This window comes from Podarcis erhardii (genome assembly GCF_964252035.2).
Source record: "Podarcis erhardii genome assembly, chromosome: 3".
Classification (NCBI taxonomy): Eukaryota; Metazoa; Chordata; class Lepidosauria; order Squamata; family Lacertidae; genus Podarcis; species Podarcis erhardii.
Window position 1 is genome coordinate 83,313,938 of NC_138507.1, and position 15,697 is coordinate 83,329,634.

At 37.9% G+C, this 15,697-nt stretch overlaps 1 protein-coding gene across 3 annotated transcripts in view; it reads right to left on the bottom strand.

Annotated features, from left to right (window-relative positions):
- STRN (striatin) overlaps positions 1–15,697 on the bottom strand; it is a 51,784-nt gene that overhangs the window by 23,399 nt on the left and 12,688 nt on the right. For 2 of the 3 annotated variants that reach the window (XM_081857665.1, XM_081857666.1), the window contains exons 3-8: positions 14,828–14,901; positions 13,802–13,880; positions 12,594–12,761; positions 6,921–7,056; positions 6,371–6,506; positions 2,452–2,562 (exon numbers count right to left, since the gene is read on the bottom strand). In XM_081857665.1, the coding sequence (XP_081713791.1) occupies positions 2,452–2,562; positions 6,371–6,506; positions 6,921–7,056; positions 12,594–12,761; positions 13,802–13,880; positions 14,828–14,901 (704 nt within the window). The remainder of the gene's footprint in view (positions 1–2,451; positions 2,563–6,370; positions 6,507–6,920; positions 7,057–12,593; positions 12,762–13,801; positions 13,881–14,827; positions 14,902–15,697) is intronic. The other variant, XM_081857667.1, reaches the window with a different exon arrangement.

The window sequence follows — 15,697 nt, forward strand, 5'->3', positions numbered from 1 at the left end:
ACCTCACAATGGAGAATCTAGTAAAGAACTTGAATTACTAGATCTTGTAGCAATGACTAAGGCAAGAGCATATCCCCTCATACTATGGGGCAGCACCGATGAACAGGAGAATGAATACTCTTGAAGTAGGCCTTAGGATCAGTGGATAGGACTTCATTCAGCCAGAGTAAAGCCTGTCTCAGTCCCATTAGCTGAATTGGGTGGGCTGGCAGAAGCCTTAGGGTTTTAAAACAAAACAGAATGTGGCAGGCTGCCAGGAGATCTGGACATTGTCCCAGAAAAGTGGCTAACCCTTAAATGATGTTTTGGAGGAATACATGATGTACAGCATTTTGAAAGAATGGTTTGCAAGGTGACAGGGACAGGTTACTTGTCTTACTGCCGCTGAAGCATTTCTCCATAACCAAAAAACCTAATAAATAGAATTATCCACTTCCTTCTTTTCAATACTCAGATGTAGAATACAGGGAATCAATGAAGTGGTTATGCTTCAGTAAAGCACTCTCAAAAAATTCAAGGAGGGAGACCTGTATCTTCTCCTTTCCCTACAACGTCTAGGGGAAATACCGGTAACTTGCCAGGTATCATATTTTAGAGTTTACCATAGTAAATACAGCAGAATAAATAGCTGATGTAAGGAGGACTTTCTCTCAGGTTTGTAAATGCATGATGAATGAGTATTGCAATTTGAGCAACAAAACAGAGGAATATACAAAGTATATTCATCCAAATTTCAGACTCTATCGTGCCTTTTGCCATTAGGCCCACAAGTAATCACCAAATACATTTTAACACTACCAAAATTTGGTACTGTGATCCAATTATAATATTTTTTAGCTGAAAAATTATCTGTTCTATGATCCTAACAGTGCTAACACTATAAGGCTGCACAGACCAAAAGCCCCTGCAACATGCTGAAAGCTAGCATTTAGCAAAGTCCTCCCCAAGAATAATGGGGAAAGCTAATACTGTAATTTTTTAATCAATTTTGCAAAGACTAACATTAAAAATTAAGCATCTTACTTTTTTTTGTAAATCTTGATTTCTGTGTGCATTTGTTCCATATAATTGCTACCCAAATTTTCAGAATACAACTGCTGTGTATGACATATAAACCTAGGATTTACATATTAAACATCCAAAAGGGTTGCATTGCACATTTTGAGCACACAGCTTCTACATAATGGATTTATATTGTAAGAGATGTAACACAGAAAGGAAGTATGACACACAGGGCTAGAAATTAAACTTCAAATACTGATCCAGTTGTTTGCCTGGTATAAAAATAGCACTCAACCGAATTAGGAGAAGTTTGATGAGGACTTACTGATATTATTAAAAGCCTGGCAAGATTCCACCGCCCCCCATTTCGAGCCCTGCATTCAAATTATGAGGATAGCATGACTTGCATGTAGCAAACATTACAAAGAAACAAGGGTAGAAATTAATTTGCTTTTATCTTTCACTTCTAGTTAAGGGTATGTCCAGACCAAAGATCTGTCTGCTTGTCTCATGAGTTGCTCTTTACAGGTTTGCAGTACATACATCTCCTCTTCTTCTCCCAGAACTACATTCTTAAAAAAAACAAAAACTGCTAAATATATGCACTGTACACCCTCCTATATACACACCCTAACTTCTCAGATGTGCTGAGGGGGCGCATGAGGTATTTCCACTGGATGGCAAAGTTTATAACTTCATACAAAGCTGTTTGCTTTGTTTGGAAGGAGTTGTCTCAGGGCTGCCAAAGGGAAATAAACAGTTGAACATATCAAGTGATAGGATCAGGTTAGTCCAAAGGCCTGTGCATGGCAAGTAACTTCTTGCATGCTATCAGAACATTTTTCACTCTCCCTCAGTTTCAAAAGCATTTTGCCAGGTAGCATTGGGGAACGCTGTTCAATAAAAGCAAATGCAAACCCAAATCCTTGGGTACATGAAAATAGCTGAATGGTTCTCCTGATCCAATTTGCATTGCCCACTGTAAATGATAGGGTGCACACACAGACTAAACTAACTTCAAAAATTAGATGGAATGATTAGCAATCATTTACTGAAGCATTAAGTTCTGCACAAAGATTCCCAGAAATACAAACCAGGAGAGATCACACAATCAACAACAGCCTCTATGGTCTCTAAGTCAAACAAAAATTGGCTGGTTTGGACAAACCTTAACAAGAAGTGTTTTATGGTAGCCAAAAATTAAATATTAATATTTTAAAAGTATTCCCCCCAATACTTTATCCAACTGGATAAAAGCAATGACCCCAACACCTCTGGATTTTAAGTATCATTAATTTCCACCCCTGGTAACTGTGAACAGGAAAGCAGTCAGGAGCAGCAAAGTAAAAGAGTAAGTAGTTTGAGGAAAACATTGAAAGAAAGATAGTATTGGTGAAGTGAAAAGAGGCAGGAATTTATGAATTTTAAGGTGCAATGTTTTCCACTTACTCTTCACCCCCTTTTTCCCCTTGCGCTCCTTTTTGTATTGCTCCTTCAGTTTGGTTATTACTCCCTGGTCCACATTCCAGGCTTCAGGCATGAGACACTGGTCTTCCTTTTCTAGACAAAGTAAAACAAATGAAACATCTTCTTTATGTCATTTATTTATTTGATACTGAAGAAGGCAGCAGCTGCTGATCTATAAGTAATTTATTTATTTTGCACTGAAGGCGGCAGAGGTTGCTGATGTATACATTTGGGGTTTTTTTAAGGCAACAATAAACAGTGCTGCAGTTGAAGGCCAAACGGCATGTGCTTCTTTTCACATGTTCACCTTATTCATATGGTGAGGAAGAGGGAGTGTTGTTTAGCAGAGCAACAGGAGAAGAGCCCTGAACCCTTCCCCACTCAATGCCATGCCTTCCCTCAGTGTTGTTCCAGCTCCTTTTCTCTGTTCTCAGCTCACTGCTGTTATCTGAGTCAGAAATAGGATAAAAGCTGCTGGAGCAACTGATTGCAGACAGATAAAGCATAAGTAATTTCGTTGTCCCTGAGAGGGGGCAATGACAATAAAGATATTATTATTATTATTATAAGTGGGGAAAGAGTTCAGCCCTCCCCTTGCTGCACAGCTTGTACCGTTAAAAGTAAGATCCGCCCACCCCTCTCCACTTTATAAATGGACTGAGCCAAAATATGAATGCTGGCTCCACCACAGCTCAATTGAGCCTAAGTGCCATTCTATTTCACTTCTTCAGAAGTCTTCAAAAAAGTAATTGGGGGTTGGTGTTAGCAATAGCCAGTTTCTGATCCCAACCCTTTATTCATTCTGAGTGAAAATACTTCATTTTTAATGTAATTGGTAATTACTTCAAACATTTCCCCTTTCAGTCTTCACTGTCTATGTTACTTGAGTCTTTGAATACCCACTTACTTTTGACTGGGTTTCTCTTATGTTGCGCAACATAGATAAAAATAAATTACTAAAATTCTTTAGCAAGAAAACAGGCACACAGCTGTATTAGATAGTAACAGAAACAGTAAATCTAGGCATTATTCTTCAATGCGGGTGTGTCTCCTTTCAATAATGGTGTTCAAGAGCTGTAAGAATAACCTGGTCTCATTCATACAGTTCAAATTATGACATCTTACACCAGCTATAGATAGCAGAAGGCACACAACCCAGAGGTCCTTAGGTTCCACAAACCACACTTTACACCAAGGCTGAATCTTAGGCTGCATCAAAATGACAAGCACCCCCCAACTAGTGTAACATGAGAAAGCAAATGGAATGAAGGTTCTTTAAGCCCAGGGGTATCATCTAATAATAGGTTCATTTAATAACTGATTTGGAGACTGCCACATTACTGATCCTGCAAGTCAATTCAGAGTAGCAAAGAGTAGCACAGGACTTGGCACATTTTCATATGCCATGCTGGTGTCGCATAAGCCAAGTGAGCATGCTTAACACTTGCAAAAGATTCCATCTGAAAGCACACTTAAAGGTACGTTCTGTAATGACATGTAACACAGCGTTTTGGGAACTGTTTTCCAAGCGCAGGCTGAACTTCAGAAGAATTTTGCAACTTGCCATCTGCTTATACAAGAGTGTCTGTATTACAATGAAGCCAACATGGAGCATTGTAACATCATCATCATCATCATCATTATTAAAATTTCTATACCGCCCTTCACCCAAGGATGACAGGGCAGTTTACAATATAAAAACACAAAAATGCATAACATAGTAACAAAAACTAATACACCCCCCAATTATTATTATTCTTTACTCTCATCAGCAAGAAGCCAATAAAAAGGTACAGATTGTTTGTGTTTCACGTCCCTGGTGCCAACCACCTGACTGTGTTCATGTCAGGTGCACAACACTGCTGCTACCTCTGCAGATCTTATGAAATGGCATTCCACCTGTTGTTACCTTTTTGGGAGGGTCACAAGGAGAAGGGAGTTGCTATAATTACACATAACCCCAGATATTGTGTAGAAATGGCATTCTGACTTGTCCTAACGTGTTTTTACCTCTGGTTATACATCACCTGTGATAACACATTAAAAAATTCATTCAAGTGGCTTTTTTTAAAGTCTGTTTGTCACATGAGGCAAATCTTGCTCTAATAAACTATATAGATTACTCAGATGTTTTCTTTCTTCCATTTCTGAATACTGATGCACAACAGTATCCAGCTCTCAGATTTCTCGTTCATAGCATATGCATACTTACCTAGGATTAAGCCCCACAGAATTTGGTGGGACTTCCTCCAGGTAACACATGCATGTGATTGGGCTGCCAGAGTCAGTGGAGCATAAGGTATGATGGATTCAACCTATGCCATTTGAACAGGTGTGGGAGAAAGAAAAATAAAACATAGCCAGATGTGGGCAGGATGGAGCAGAGGAAGTTCAGCAAATGGCGGTTACAAAATCCAAAGTGTGGGAAATTAAGCAAAAAGTGATTGTCAGGAAGCAAGTAGTTAATAAAGTAGGAACAGATGCAGAGTTTACAACAACAATGCCGGATAAGAAGGACCAACCAACCATGATTGCAACAGAAACTGGCTAAGAGTGAAGTAACTGGAGTATCAGCCAGGGAGGAGAGCTCCCAAGTAAAGGAACATCTCTCTCTCTCTCTCTCTCTCTCTCTCTCTCTCTCTCACACACACACACACACACACACACACACACACAGCCCCAGAGGAACAGTAAATATGGATAGGTATGAGTTTATAAAGGATTACAAGAATATCTGCAGGAAATGGGTTAGTATGATGGACCCTTCAGAAACAGATTGTAAAGGCAAAGGCACAATTTCAATCCCGTTTCGAATTATTTGTATTTGGCTACTCTGGAAGAAGTGAAATGCCATCAAGGATGCCATCAAGGAAGTGCCAAGTAAAAATAATGTATATAACAACTGACATGTAAGGAGATAGGAGACAGACATTCTGCATTTTAGACACCTGCTGAAAACTTCCCTGTTTACTCTGGTCTTCCCCAGTTGTATTTTGAGTTTGCAGAGATACAATCTACAAAGGCAGCTAAATTATGTTTCATAGTTTTTATTTGATTGTTCTTATATTATTTATCCTTCTGTCCTCTTGTTCACCACTCACAGATATTCTATATTAAACATTTTATACATTCTTAAAAATAAATCTTGGTCTGGTAGGCAAAGGGAGTGCAGAGAATGAAAGTGAACCCAACATGCAAAACTGGCTTCAGAAGGAATGGGAAGCCCGACACTGCAGGTCAGACTCCCATCTGGCCACTTTGCCCTGACACAGGCTCACATTGTCTGCCATTTCATACTGTTTTTTTACTCTACCATTTCACTACCTGAAGTCATGAAGCTAATGCCAAAGCAGACTCTGTGGGGCTTATTCTGGCCCAAGGGCTTTAACGCCAAGAAGTATCAAGAAGTGGAGGTGGTCTGTGTCTTGGTCGTTCTCTTATGTAACAAGATTGAATCAAGTGTTGTTTCCTTCTTGGCCAACCCATGAAACACATAAAATCATGACAGGCACATGACCTACAACCTTCTCCTACTGGGTTACCTCTACACCCAGTTTCCGCAGCATTGCATGGCTAAGACACTGTATCTGCCATGTTCCTAAGGAGTTAGAAGGTTTTGTATGATGTTTTCGTGGCATCCCCAAAGAATAGCCAATTTCCTTACAGAATAGAGTTTTAAAAGTTACATCTTACAACTAACTCAAACTATTCATAGAAAATGATAACTTCAATAAAATTGTTTATTCTATCTAGATAAAATACAAAGGTGGGGAGGATCTGGCAGGGCTTGTGTCACCCCAGAGCTACAGCAGCATATCCTTAACAATATTACAACTGCTACATTTTTTTTGCATTTAACCAAGTTCCTGCATTTCTGAAGAATTCCTTTTTACTTCCTTACCCCAGTCTGTGCCGTCTCCTGAACTTCTTGACTCTCCATCTCCTTCATCAGATGTAGCCAAGAAATCAAACTCCTTCAAGGCCTCTTCAGTATCTCGGTCTTCACTGCTATCTGATAGCACCCTTTTCCTCACAATCTATGAAGGACAGAAAATGAAATGAAACACTTGTGTCTGTATTATTTCTACATATCCCTGCACTCTAGGGGGGCGGGGACACAGAAGAGAAGGCTATATACATCACTGTTCATTTTAAATTTAACTTCAATACTAATGTACTATATAATTTTTAGAACACTAGGGAATTTAATGTAATTTAATCAAAGCCGTGTGTAAATTGTAGAGGAGGAGGCCAAGCTAGGCTTCTTTTAATTGGACAGGAGGTAGCAATGCAGTACTAGAATACTATTTTATCAGACCGACTTGCAAAAATGTGCCACAATTAAATCCATGCATTTGCTCACACATAAGGATTGGAATATATGCCATATCATGATTTTTAAGATCCCATCACTGAAAGTCTTGTTCTATGATTAAGAGTTCTCAGCCCACCGTTGAAGTGTCCATGATTGTTCTCTCTCTTCCATCAATATCATCATCTTCGTCCTCATCACTAAATTCTGCTGCAGCATTTTCAAGGAATTTAAATGTCTCTAGCAGCGAAGCAGAGTCTGTCAAATCTGGTTTCCTAGATAAAAATTAAAATAGCAGCAAAGGGTTATTTTGTCTGTTTTTCTCTCTTCATTATGTTTAACAAAGCCAAACACACATAAAAAATATAGGGAAAATGATATAATTCTCCAATAGATCTGCAATTTCTTTTTAATATATAAATGTTCTTATTTATTTTCATAATAAAACCAAACATTTACAACAATATAAAATTTGGCATCCATGTCATTATACACAGCATCGGTTTGAAAGAGTTTTATCATTAGTCCACACGATCTCTCTCTGTGTGCTACTGGAACTTCAGTTTCACATTCATAAATGTATATTGCGGTGCACGACAAAAACTAGAATGAGTCTCATGGCACCATCAGGACTAAAAAAAAATGACAGTACACACTCTTTTATAGACTACAGTTCACTCCATTCAATGCACAAAGCATAACTCTCGGTTTGAAGATATACACACACAAGCAAAGGGGAAAACTGTAAATGTTTTGAGTTAAATTACAATGAAATATAAAATGTATATTCTGATAATTCAATTAGAACTTAAATGTATGCAAAATATGCAATGATACTTCACCACAGCAGCAACTGGTTGATTACTCAACAATGCTAAGATGCTTCCATTAATGTGTTTCATTACCACTTAACTCCAGCTTCCCCTATTTTCTTTTACACGTGTGTGTGTGTGTGTGTAGATACATACATACATACACACTCCTCTGTCTATTTAGGATTGAAATTCAAGCAACTGGAGTTCACAAAAGCTTGTGACATAACGAATTTGTTAGTCTTGAATGTATCACAAGACTTAAACAGCTATTCCTATGAAAAATGACGACGAAGGGGCCTTTTATTATATTCTGGGCTGGATCCAGAGATCACATGAGCAGAGTCCCCTGGTGCCCCTAAAAATGTGCTCAGGAAGTTAGAATCCCCTCTTCCTCTTTCTCTGAATGGCAGCCTCCACTGGATTGCCAGCTCTTCCATTTGCAGAAGGCTACCTCTTGATCCAAACTCTTTAAATTTATTTACCATGCTTCGTTTAACATGGACTCCACTTGAGCAAACACTTTGAAAAGTGAAAATTTGAAATTATCCACTTTTAGAAGAAAACGCACACACAGCACCACAAGCAGCACTACTTTTGAAAATGAGCATATATGAATCCACATTTCAACAGACTAGCCAACCACTACTGATCAGCAATATCACAATTCTCACATTGATACCTGAAATTGTCTTCTTTTGTCTTGAGATTAGAAAGCAATGTCTTCACTGATATAGTTAGATGCTTAAACCTCCAGTTTCTAGATTACTACTTGGGACAGTAGTAATAAATAAACTTTGTTTGTTTATTTTGAAAAAAGAAGCAGCAACTTGCTGGATTTCAAGATTCTCAACACAAGGTGAGGGGTACCTTCTTGGACAAGAATAAAATAAATGAAGCCGCAACTGCAGCTCCCCAAACACCTAGCTTTACTGATACTTTCTTCAGGTTTTCCTAAATAAACTAATTGCTGTTTTCTTCATTCACTTAGTAACTATTAAATACATTTTCTCTTATCCAGATAGTTGTATTGTTTCTTTTTCTGAAACTATGAAGAAAGTTGAGAATAAAACACTGCTGGATCCAGAGTTCGTTATTTTGTTCTTAAATGTGCACAGTTTCCAGCTACAAGCCTCTCTTATTTAACCCGTCACTTGATTCCGATTACTAGTTAAACACTAAAATGAGAGAGGATTCATTATTATTTCTACACTGCATTTTCATTTAAAATATAGCTTCAAGCATACTAGGCGGCTGTGTGGGTAACCAAGGCAGTTGCAAACAAGCATTTTTTCATTATGCAACAAAAGGCAGTAAAACAAGGAAAACGGGCCAGGTCATAATTAATGCCATGTCAGTCAGGGTATAGAAAAATGTAAAGGAAAGTTAGCAAGGCTACAATTTTTTAAATTTGAAATTTCAAGAAAAAATCCCATGCATGTTTGTCAATATATTAATAAGGCCAATAGTGCAATCCTATGCTCAAAAGTGCATAAGATTGCAGCCTAAGTGTCTCAAAAGTTCTGGAAACATACATTCAGATTTAACTGTAAGCCACCCAGAGAACTTTGCTATTGTGTGTCCTATAAATGTCATAAAACACGTTGCCTTCTGTGGCTAACTAGCACCATATTGTAGAAACATTACAGTATAACCTTTTTCAGAGATGTACGACTATTTCTGCATGTGGTGGCAGAAAATAATTAAAATAGCTGCCTGCTCCTAAGTCATGTCTGCTTGGAATCTACGAATTGGATAGAATATTTAAATAGGATTTCTGCACATGCAACCCTACATACATAATTTTAGGGGTAAGGCTAATGCCAATGAGGCCCACATACATTTGAAGTTGAGTTTAGGTAAAGATAACTATGTGAACATGAGGCAGTCCAGGGAAGTGATAGGTACACACAAAGTGATCCTATTCTCCACTTTATGCAGACTGTACACACTGGCAGGTATGCATAAATGGTGGATGTGAAGCAACAGTAATCACACTAACACTGTTAAAGCGAAAATATTGCTAAAGAAATGATATTCACTGTCCCATACAAGTCTCAAGTGATGAACACATTCTGAATTCTTTTATACACACTGCCCAACAAATTATGCAAATATCACATTGATTAATGCAAAATTCTTTTAAAAATGCAGTTACAGTTTACTGCCCAGATAAATAGAAATATCACAATGTGCAGAATCTTAATATTGAAAATCAGATAACATCACACAGAAAAATCCAAGAAGTATCATAAGGTTTATCTTTTAAAAGTAATAATCACATGACATGTACACTTATTCTTCTATTACATACGTTACATGGAAAAGGGCTTGTTACATCTTTTCTATACACCTTCCTTAGGTCTTATCTGAATTTTTTAAAAAAGGATTTCAGTTCTATAGTTTCTTTGTCTGATGAAGACTTGAGGTGGAGAGTAGAGACAGCAGAATAGCAGAATCCCTAAAACATCAGAAAGGACGCAAATGTGGAAGAGACTCAGATTCAGCTACAACTTTTATTATTTATTTATTATTATAAGCCTAAGTGCTCATTAATATTCCCAATAATGCTATGAACAAGAGCACCCCTTCTGGCATTTGGCAAATCAACTTTGTGATGTCACACAGTCAAATCTAATTGTTGCATGATGTCATCACTAAAACCATTCCATGTGAGATCAGGAAACATGATCTTCACTTTGAATTGGCTTTCTGACGCTGTAATGCAGCTAAATCTGATTGGCTAAGTGATGTCATCACATTTACAACATGATTCTTGACTGGCTTTTGGTCAGTTCCAGGAACATCAAGTGGCAGTAATGAGGGGGAAAAGCACCAAAATAGCAATATAGAACCCTAAAGTTCTGCTCAAAGAAAGTGGCTTTCCCACTTCCTCCTGCCTGTGCAGCATCTTGTGACCTCAGAGCACACTTCATATTGTACAAGAATCTGCAGCTACTGGCCAGGGTGGGCAAGATCAGCAGAAATCTATGTCACTCCTTGGGCAACTGGAAGTGTTTTCAGCTCATGCAAGTTGTTTTATTTTAGCTCAAACACAGGCAGCAAATAACAGCAGAAGTCTGGAACCAGGCCTTCAGAGTGGTGGCACCTACCCTTTGAAACTGCCTCCTGTTACACAACAGAGAGGCACCATCTCTATCATCTTTTGGAGCCTATTGAAGACCTTCCTTTTTCAAGGTTTTAATCCCAGTCTGTATCAGATCTGAAATTGTTTTTATATACAGAATTTGTTTTTAATTAGTTTCATTGTTGAAGTTCTCATTGTGAAGTGTTCTGACATATTTTATGGGAAGTGATTCATAAACAGAATCAATCAGATAAATGAAAATAATATATGCAAAGCGCTAGTGCTTGGGCATGGAAAATACCTGGCACAACCCTAATCTTAAAATGTAAGCTTAAAAAAAAAAATCAGTCTCAGCTTTCTAGAACAGACAACTTTAAAACTAACATTACTATTACTGCAAGATCCTTTAACAAGTTCTGATAGTTGTGTACATTCAGCTTTACCATGAACCTCTTGGAAGGAATTCCAAGTTGGAGTTGAGTCAACTAACAACTTTTATCAATTATAAAACTCATTTTGCAAGACAGTTGAAAGGCGCTTTTCATGAAAAAAGAAGAAGTAAAGCATTTATTGCTTGAAAAACACCTTAAACATATTTTCTGATAAGATTTAGAAATGTTTACAACAATGCTTCAAAGTCAATTTGAAAATCAGAAATGTTACATGGGCTGGGCTTTATTACTGCACACTGTGCCTCAGATAGCAGAACAATGCAGTTCCCCCAACTTTTTACTTAACTTGCAAAGGAAAAGGTAACATCATTAAACTAAAGAAGCAGGTATTAAAATGAGAACTAACTGGTATCCCACGCAAGGCTACACCCGGTTTCATTTGTTTTTCTTCTGCCAAACATGTTAATGACAAAATGCATCTTTTACATCCATGGCAAACACTGGAAATCCTAGATGTTAATACAAAGGTTAATTATTTTAGTGTCCCCTGCTGAGTTCAGTCATGCTGAGCTGTGGTACTTATCTTTTATAGCACCAGTGTGCTGATCTGAAGTAGTGAACCATTTCTTTCAGTAAACATTATGAAACATGTGTGAGTAAGATTATAACTGTCAAACTATCAAGATAATGTTTCCATTGATGGATTCAATATCTTCCAGGATACATCCCAAGTCCACATGATGCTCTTGAGTGCAAAAGTTTTCACTGGGATCTGTACATTAGCAAATACATTGACTTGCATAAAATTTTCCATGAACAGAACAAGTAGTTCATCTTTAAGGAAGCATTACGACATATTTACATCACCTTAGAAAGCAGAAGATTAAAAAAAAAATGCTCTTGAAAATGTTTTGTCTTTTGTTATTTATCCTTGCTGATTTAGAACTACTCTCATAATAGTAAATAAGAACACACTCTTATCAACAGAGTTGTCACTAAAGAAAAATAAAGAATTCCACAGGAGTAGAAACCCCTGAACCCAAAGTTCATATGAACAATTTAAGTCTTTTCTCCCTCCAGCTTCCATCCAAATCTGCTCTAAGCCATCAGCAAAATTACTAACATACATTATGAAAGTACACTCAATTGTTGTGTTTACAGTTTGGGATGCAAGGGGAATGTTACATCTCAGGACATGACACTTCTTTCAAGACTTGCATAATATCTGCTTAGAAGAACAGGCTACTCACAAACCTAACAATGTCCTAAATTGAGCTTGATGTAACCTACTAGAGTACTTTAAAAAAAAAAGAAAGGAGTCCACTAATTTTCCTAGACTAAGCAAATTTAGTTGCTTAGCTTACAAGGAAGAGAATGAAAAATTCAGCAAATATACACACAAAGTTGAAATGTAATAAACTGGTGCAGTGTATGACACCACTGGAAAATTTACTTAAGTACATTACATTCAAAAGCATAATTTGTACCACTGGAAGCATCCCACTGTCAAAAGCACTTACCCAATCATCACCTTTTCTTTAATCTCAGCATCTGTGCCATTCACCATTGATTCTTGGTTTTTGTCATTTTCCCTGTCTGGACCATCACCTGAGAGACCCAGTAAAGTTCGTACCCGCTTTGACTTCACATCCAGTATGGTGTCAGTGTATCCCACCTCTTGCAGATATCTGTATATATAGAAATCATGTCAATTGCTCGTGAGCTGTCAGCAAAGATGTTACAGTCAATCACCACAATCCACCCAGAATCAACCAATAGACTGTGGTAAGAAGAAGAATGTAGCTGTGTGCTGACACAACAGGCTTACAAATCTTCTTGTGCCAGTTTCAGAGGGGATTGTCTCTTGCAGTACCAGTCTCTACAGTCCCCAAGAAAGGCAAAGAGCTCTGCTGTCTGCATATACACAATACTTTATTCATTATACTTGCCAAAAGAAACCAAAGTTCTCCGTGCATTTTCAACCCATTTTTTCCCCATACAGTTACTTTTATATAGGCAACTCTTTATAAGAAATTTTCCACAATCAAAACCAATGCCTTACCAAAGCGTTCTTGGCCATTAGGCAAGTTTATAAGAATTTGTGTTCTCTCAACTGTCTAGTCTACCAAACAGCATTTCCTTCTAGTTTCCCTTCTCAAGTGAATACTGCCTTACAATAAAGTCAGAAATTGGTTAAATTTGCTTTTAATCTTTTTGCAATCCTTAAACTTTTGAACAAAAAGGTTTCAAACATTATTGCAATGACCACAAAGAATAAATATTCTCATGCTTCTGAATTCCCTCACCTGTCACCCAGCCCTGCTGGTCAGTTCCAGTAAACTCAAGGCTCTTGGTGAAAGGAGTTCCAGTTCTCTCAATCTAGAACCAGAAGTTCCAAACAGGAACACTTAACATGGGGTTTTCAAGTGGGGAGGAGTAGAATGAGAAGCCTTCCATACCCAATCCTTATTGCTAGCAGGACAGCCCAGAACTAATTTAAGAACCATCCATCAAGAGTGACACGCATTAATCCCACCCTATTTTTCTCATCACAAGCTATTCAAGTTTTAATCAATACCTCATCCTGCCTTCATTATAATTTTGCTATCTATCCTCAGGGAAGAAGCATAGCTCAGCAGGAGAGCATGTGTTTTGTCTGTAAAAAGGTCCAAGGTTCAGTCCCAGATAGGAAAGACCCTCATCTGAAACCCGTTTTTAGGTCACTTACTGCCTGAGCAGCTGTCGTCCTTGTTTCCATATTAGCTGACTAGTTGGCTGTGACTGAACTTCAGTTTCATTCCCTTCATCTGAAATATTAAAACCAATATAGTTTTGAAGCCTGCTTTTCGTAAGCAGTCTTGTGCATTACAGCATGCTTAAAAAAATAAAATAGTTACACTCTTAATTATTTACATCTGTAGAATATTGCACATTTAATTCCTATACAGTGGTACCTCAGGTTACATATGCTTCAGGTTACATGTGCTACAAGGTTACAGACTCTGCTAACTCAGAAATAGTACCTCAGGTTAAGAACTTTGCTTCAGGATGAGAACAGAAATTGCGCAGAAGCGGCACAGCAGCAGCGGGAGGCCCCATTAGCTAAAGTGGTGCTTCAGGTTAAGAACAGTTTCAGCTTAAGAAAAGACCTCTGGAATGAATTAAGTACTTAACCCGAGGTACCACTGTATATCTGTGTTTTTGCAATGACCTATACAACACAGGAGAACAAATGCAAACTGTACATAAGAATTCAGAACAGGAACATAAAAAGTTGTGATAAGTTTAACAACAGTATACCTTCTCCACCTAGTCACAGTTTCACGCTCCCTCAAAAAGAGAAAGAAACCAAGTTGCTTTGGGTAATGAGGAAATTTTGAAGCAATGGGTGCATATGTAGCATGCCAACACAGGACAATACTGTTTGTTAAGAGAGCACAAGAATTAAAACCAACAATAAGCATCCTCTTTAACATCATTTTATTTATTATGGGTCTGGCAGCATACAGGTGGTTTCATTTTAAGCCAAGGGGACAACAGCTATGAAGGCTAAGGTTAAATTTAGACAGACTTAATTGGAGAGAGAGGGAGATTTGCACGTGAAGAGGCAGAGGATGTGCAGGGCCAGTAGTCACACCCAACCCCTCAAAGCCTTCTATTACATACATATCAGACTAAGTCAATACATTTCACAAAACGGCAGCTTTTTCTCTTTTGCCCAGTCTCGTTTTCCTTTACACAAATCAATCCTTACCTGAATCATAGTTAGGAGGCTTCATGTCTCCCTGATTCAGCTCTGTGCCATATTTTAACTTGTGGTATTTAGCTCTATAAAGGAAAAGAAAAGGAGTAAATTAGTGTGTGAAAATGCTACCTGTCCTTTAGAAAGAGGACATGAAAATATTTTGTTTGTTCAGTGTAAAATACATACAGTGTAAAATACATGCATTTTTCCTAGAAATGCCTTCTCTAAATCATTCTTTTTTAAACATCAGAAGCATTATGAGCCTTTGCTGTTGTTTTTTGTCATTCATATATGCTTGACATATGAATTACTAACAATGGGCAAATTAATCTCACAAGGCCGGCTCCTACTGAAAGGACCAGTTTAGTTTGCCAAACCTGCAATCTAAAGACCTGAAAAATCCAATCCAGCTGTGCTTACCAAGTCTGCCAAACATGCAGGAGTTGCTGCCAAACCAAGAGACATAAACAAGCAACGCTGTCAGGAAAAGCACTGAAGGTTCTAATCTCGCACTGACCAGAAACATAACCCAAAAGGCTACAAACAAAAATGGGTATTGGGGGTTTTTTAGTACAGTATAGTACTTAAGGTATGAAAGTGAGTGAGACTGATTGTGGGCATGTATGGCATCTAAAAAGATGGGTGTCTTAAGGGTTATTGTTACATTTTAATCTCCTGACAATTTTAACACTGAAATACACGAGAGCAGCTTTGAAATGTACTAGAACAGCTATAGTACTGCAACTTGCTGGAGCATCCTGGGAGCAGTGCTCTGCTCACAGAAACTCTGGAACCAACACAATGCATAATAATTTATCAATGTGTTACTCACAAGACCAACAACATAGGCCAGAATCCAAAGAGCCATGCAGCTACTTC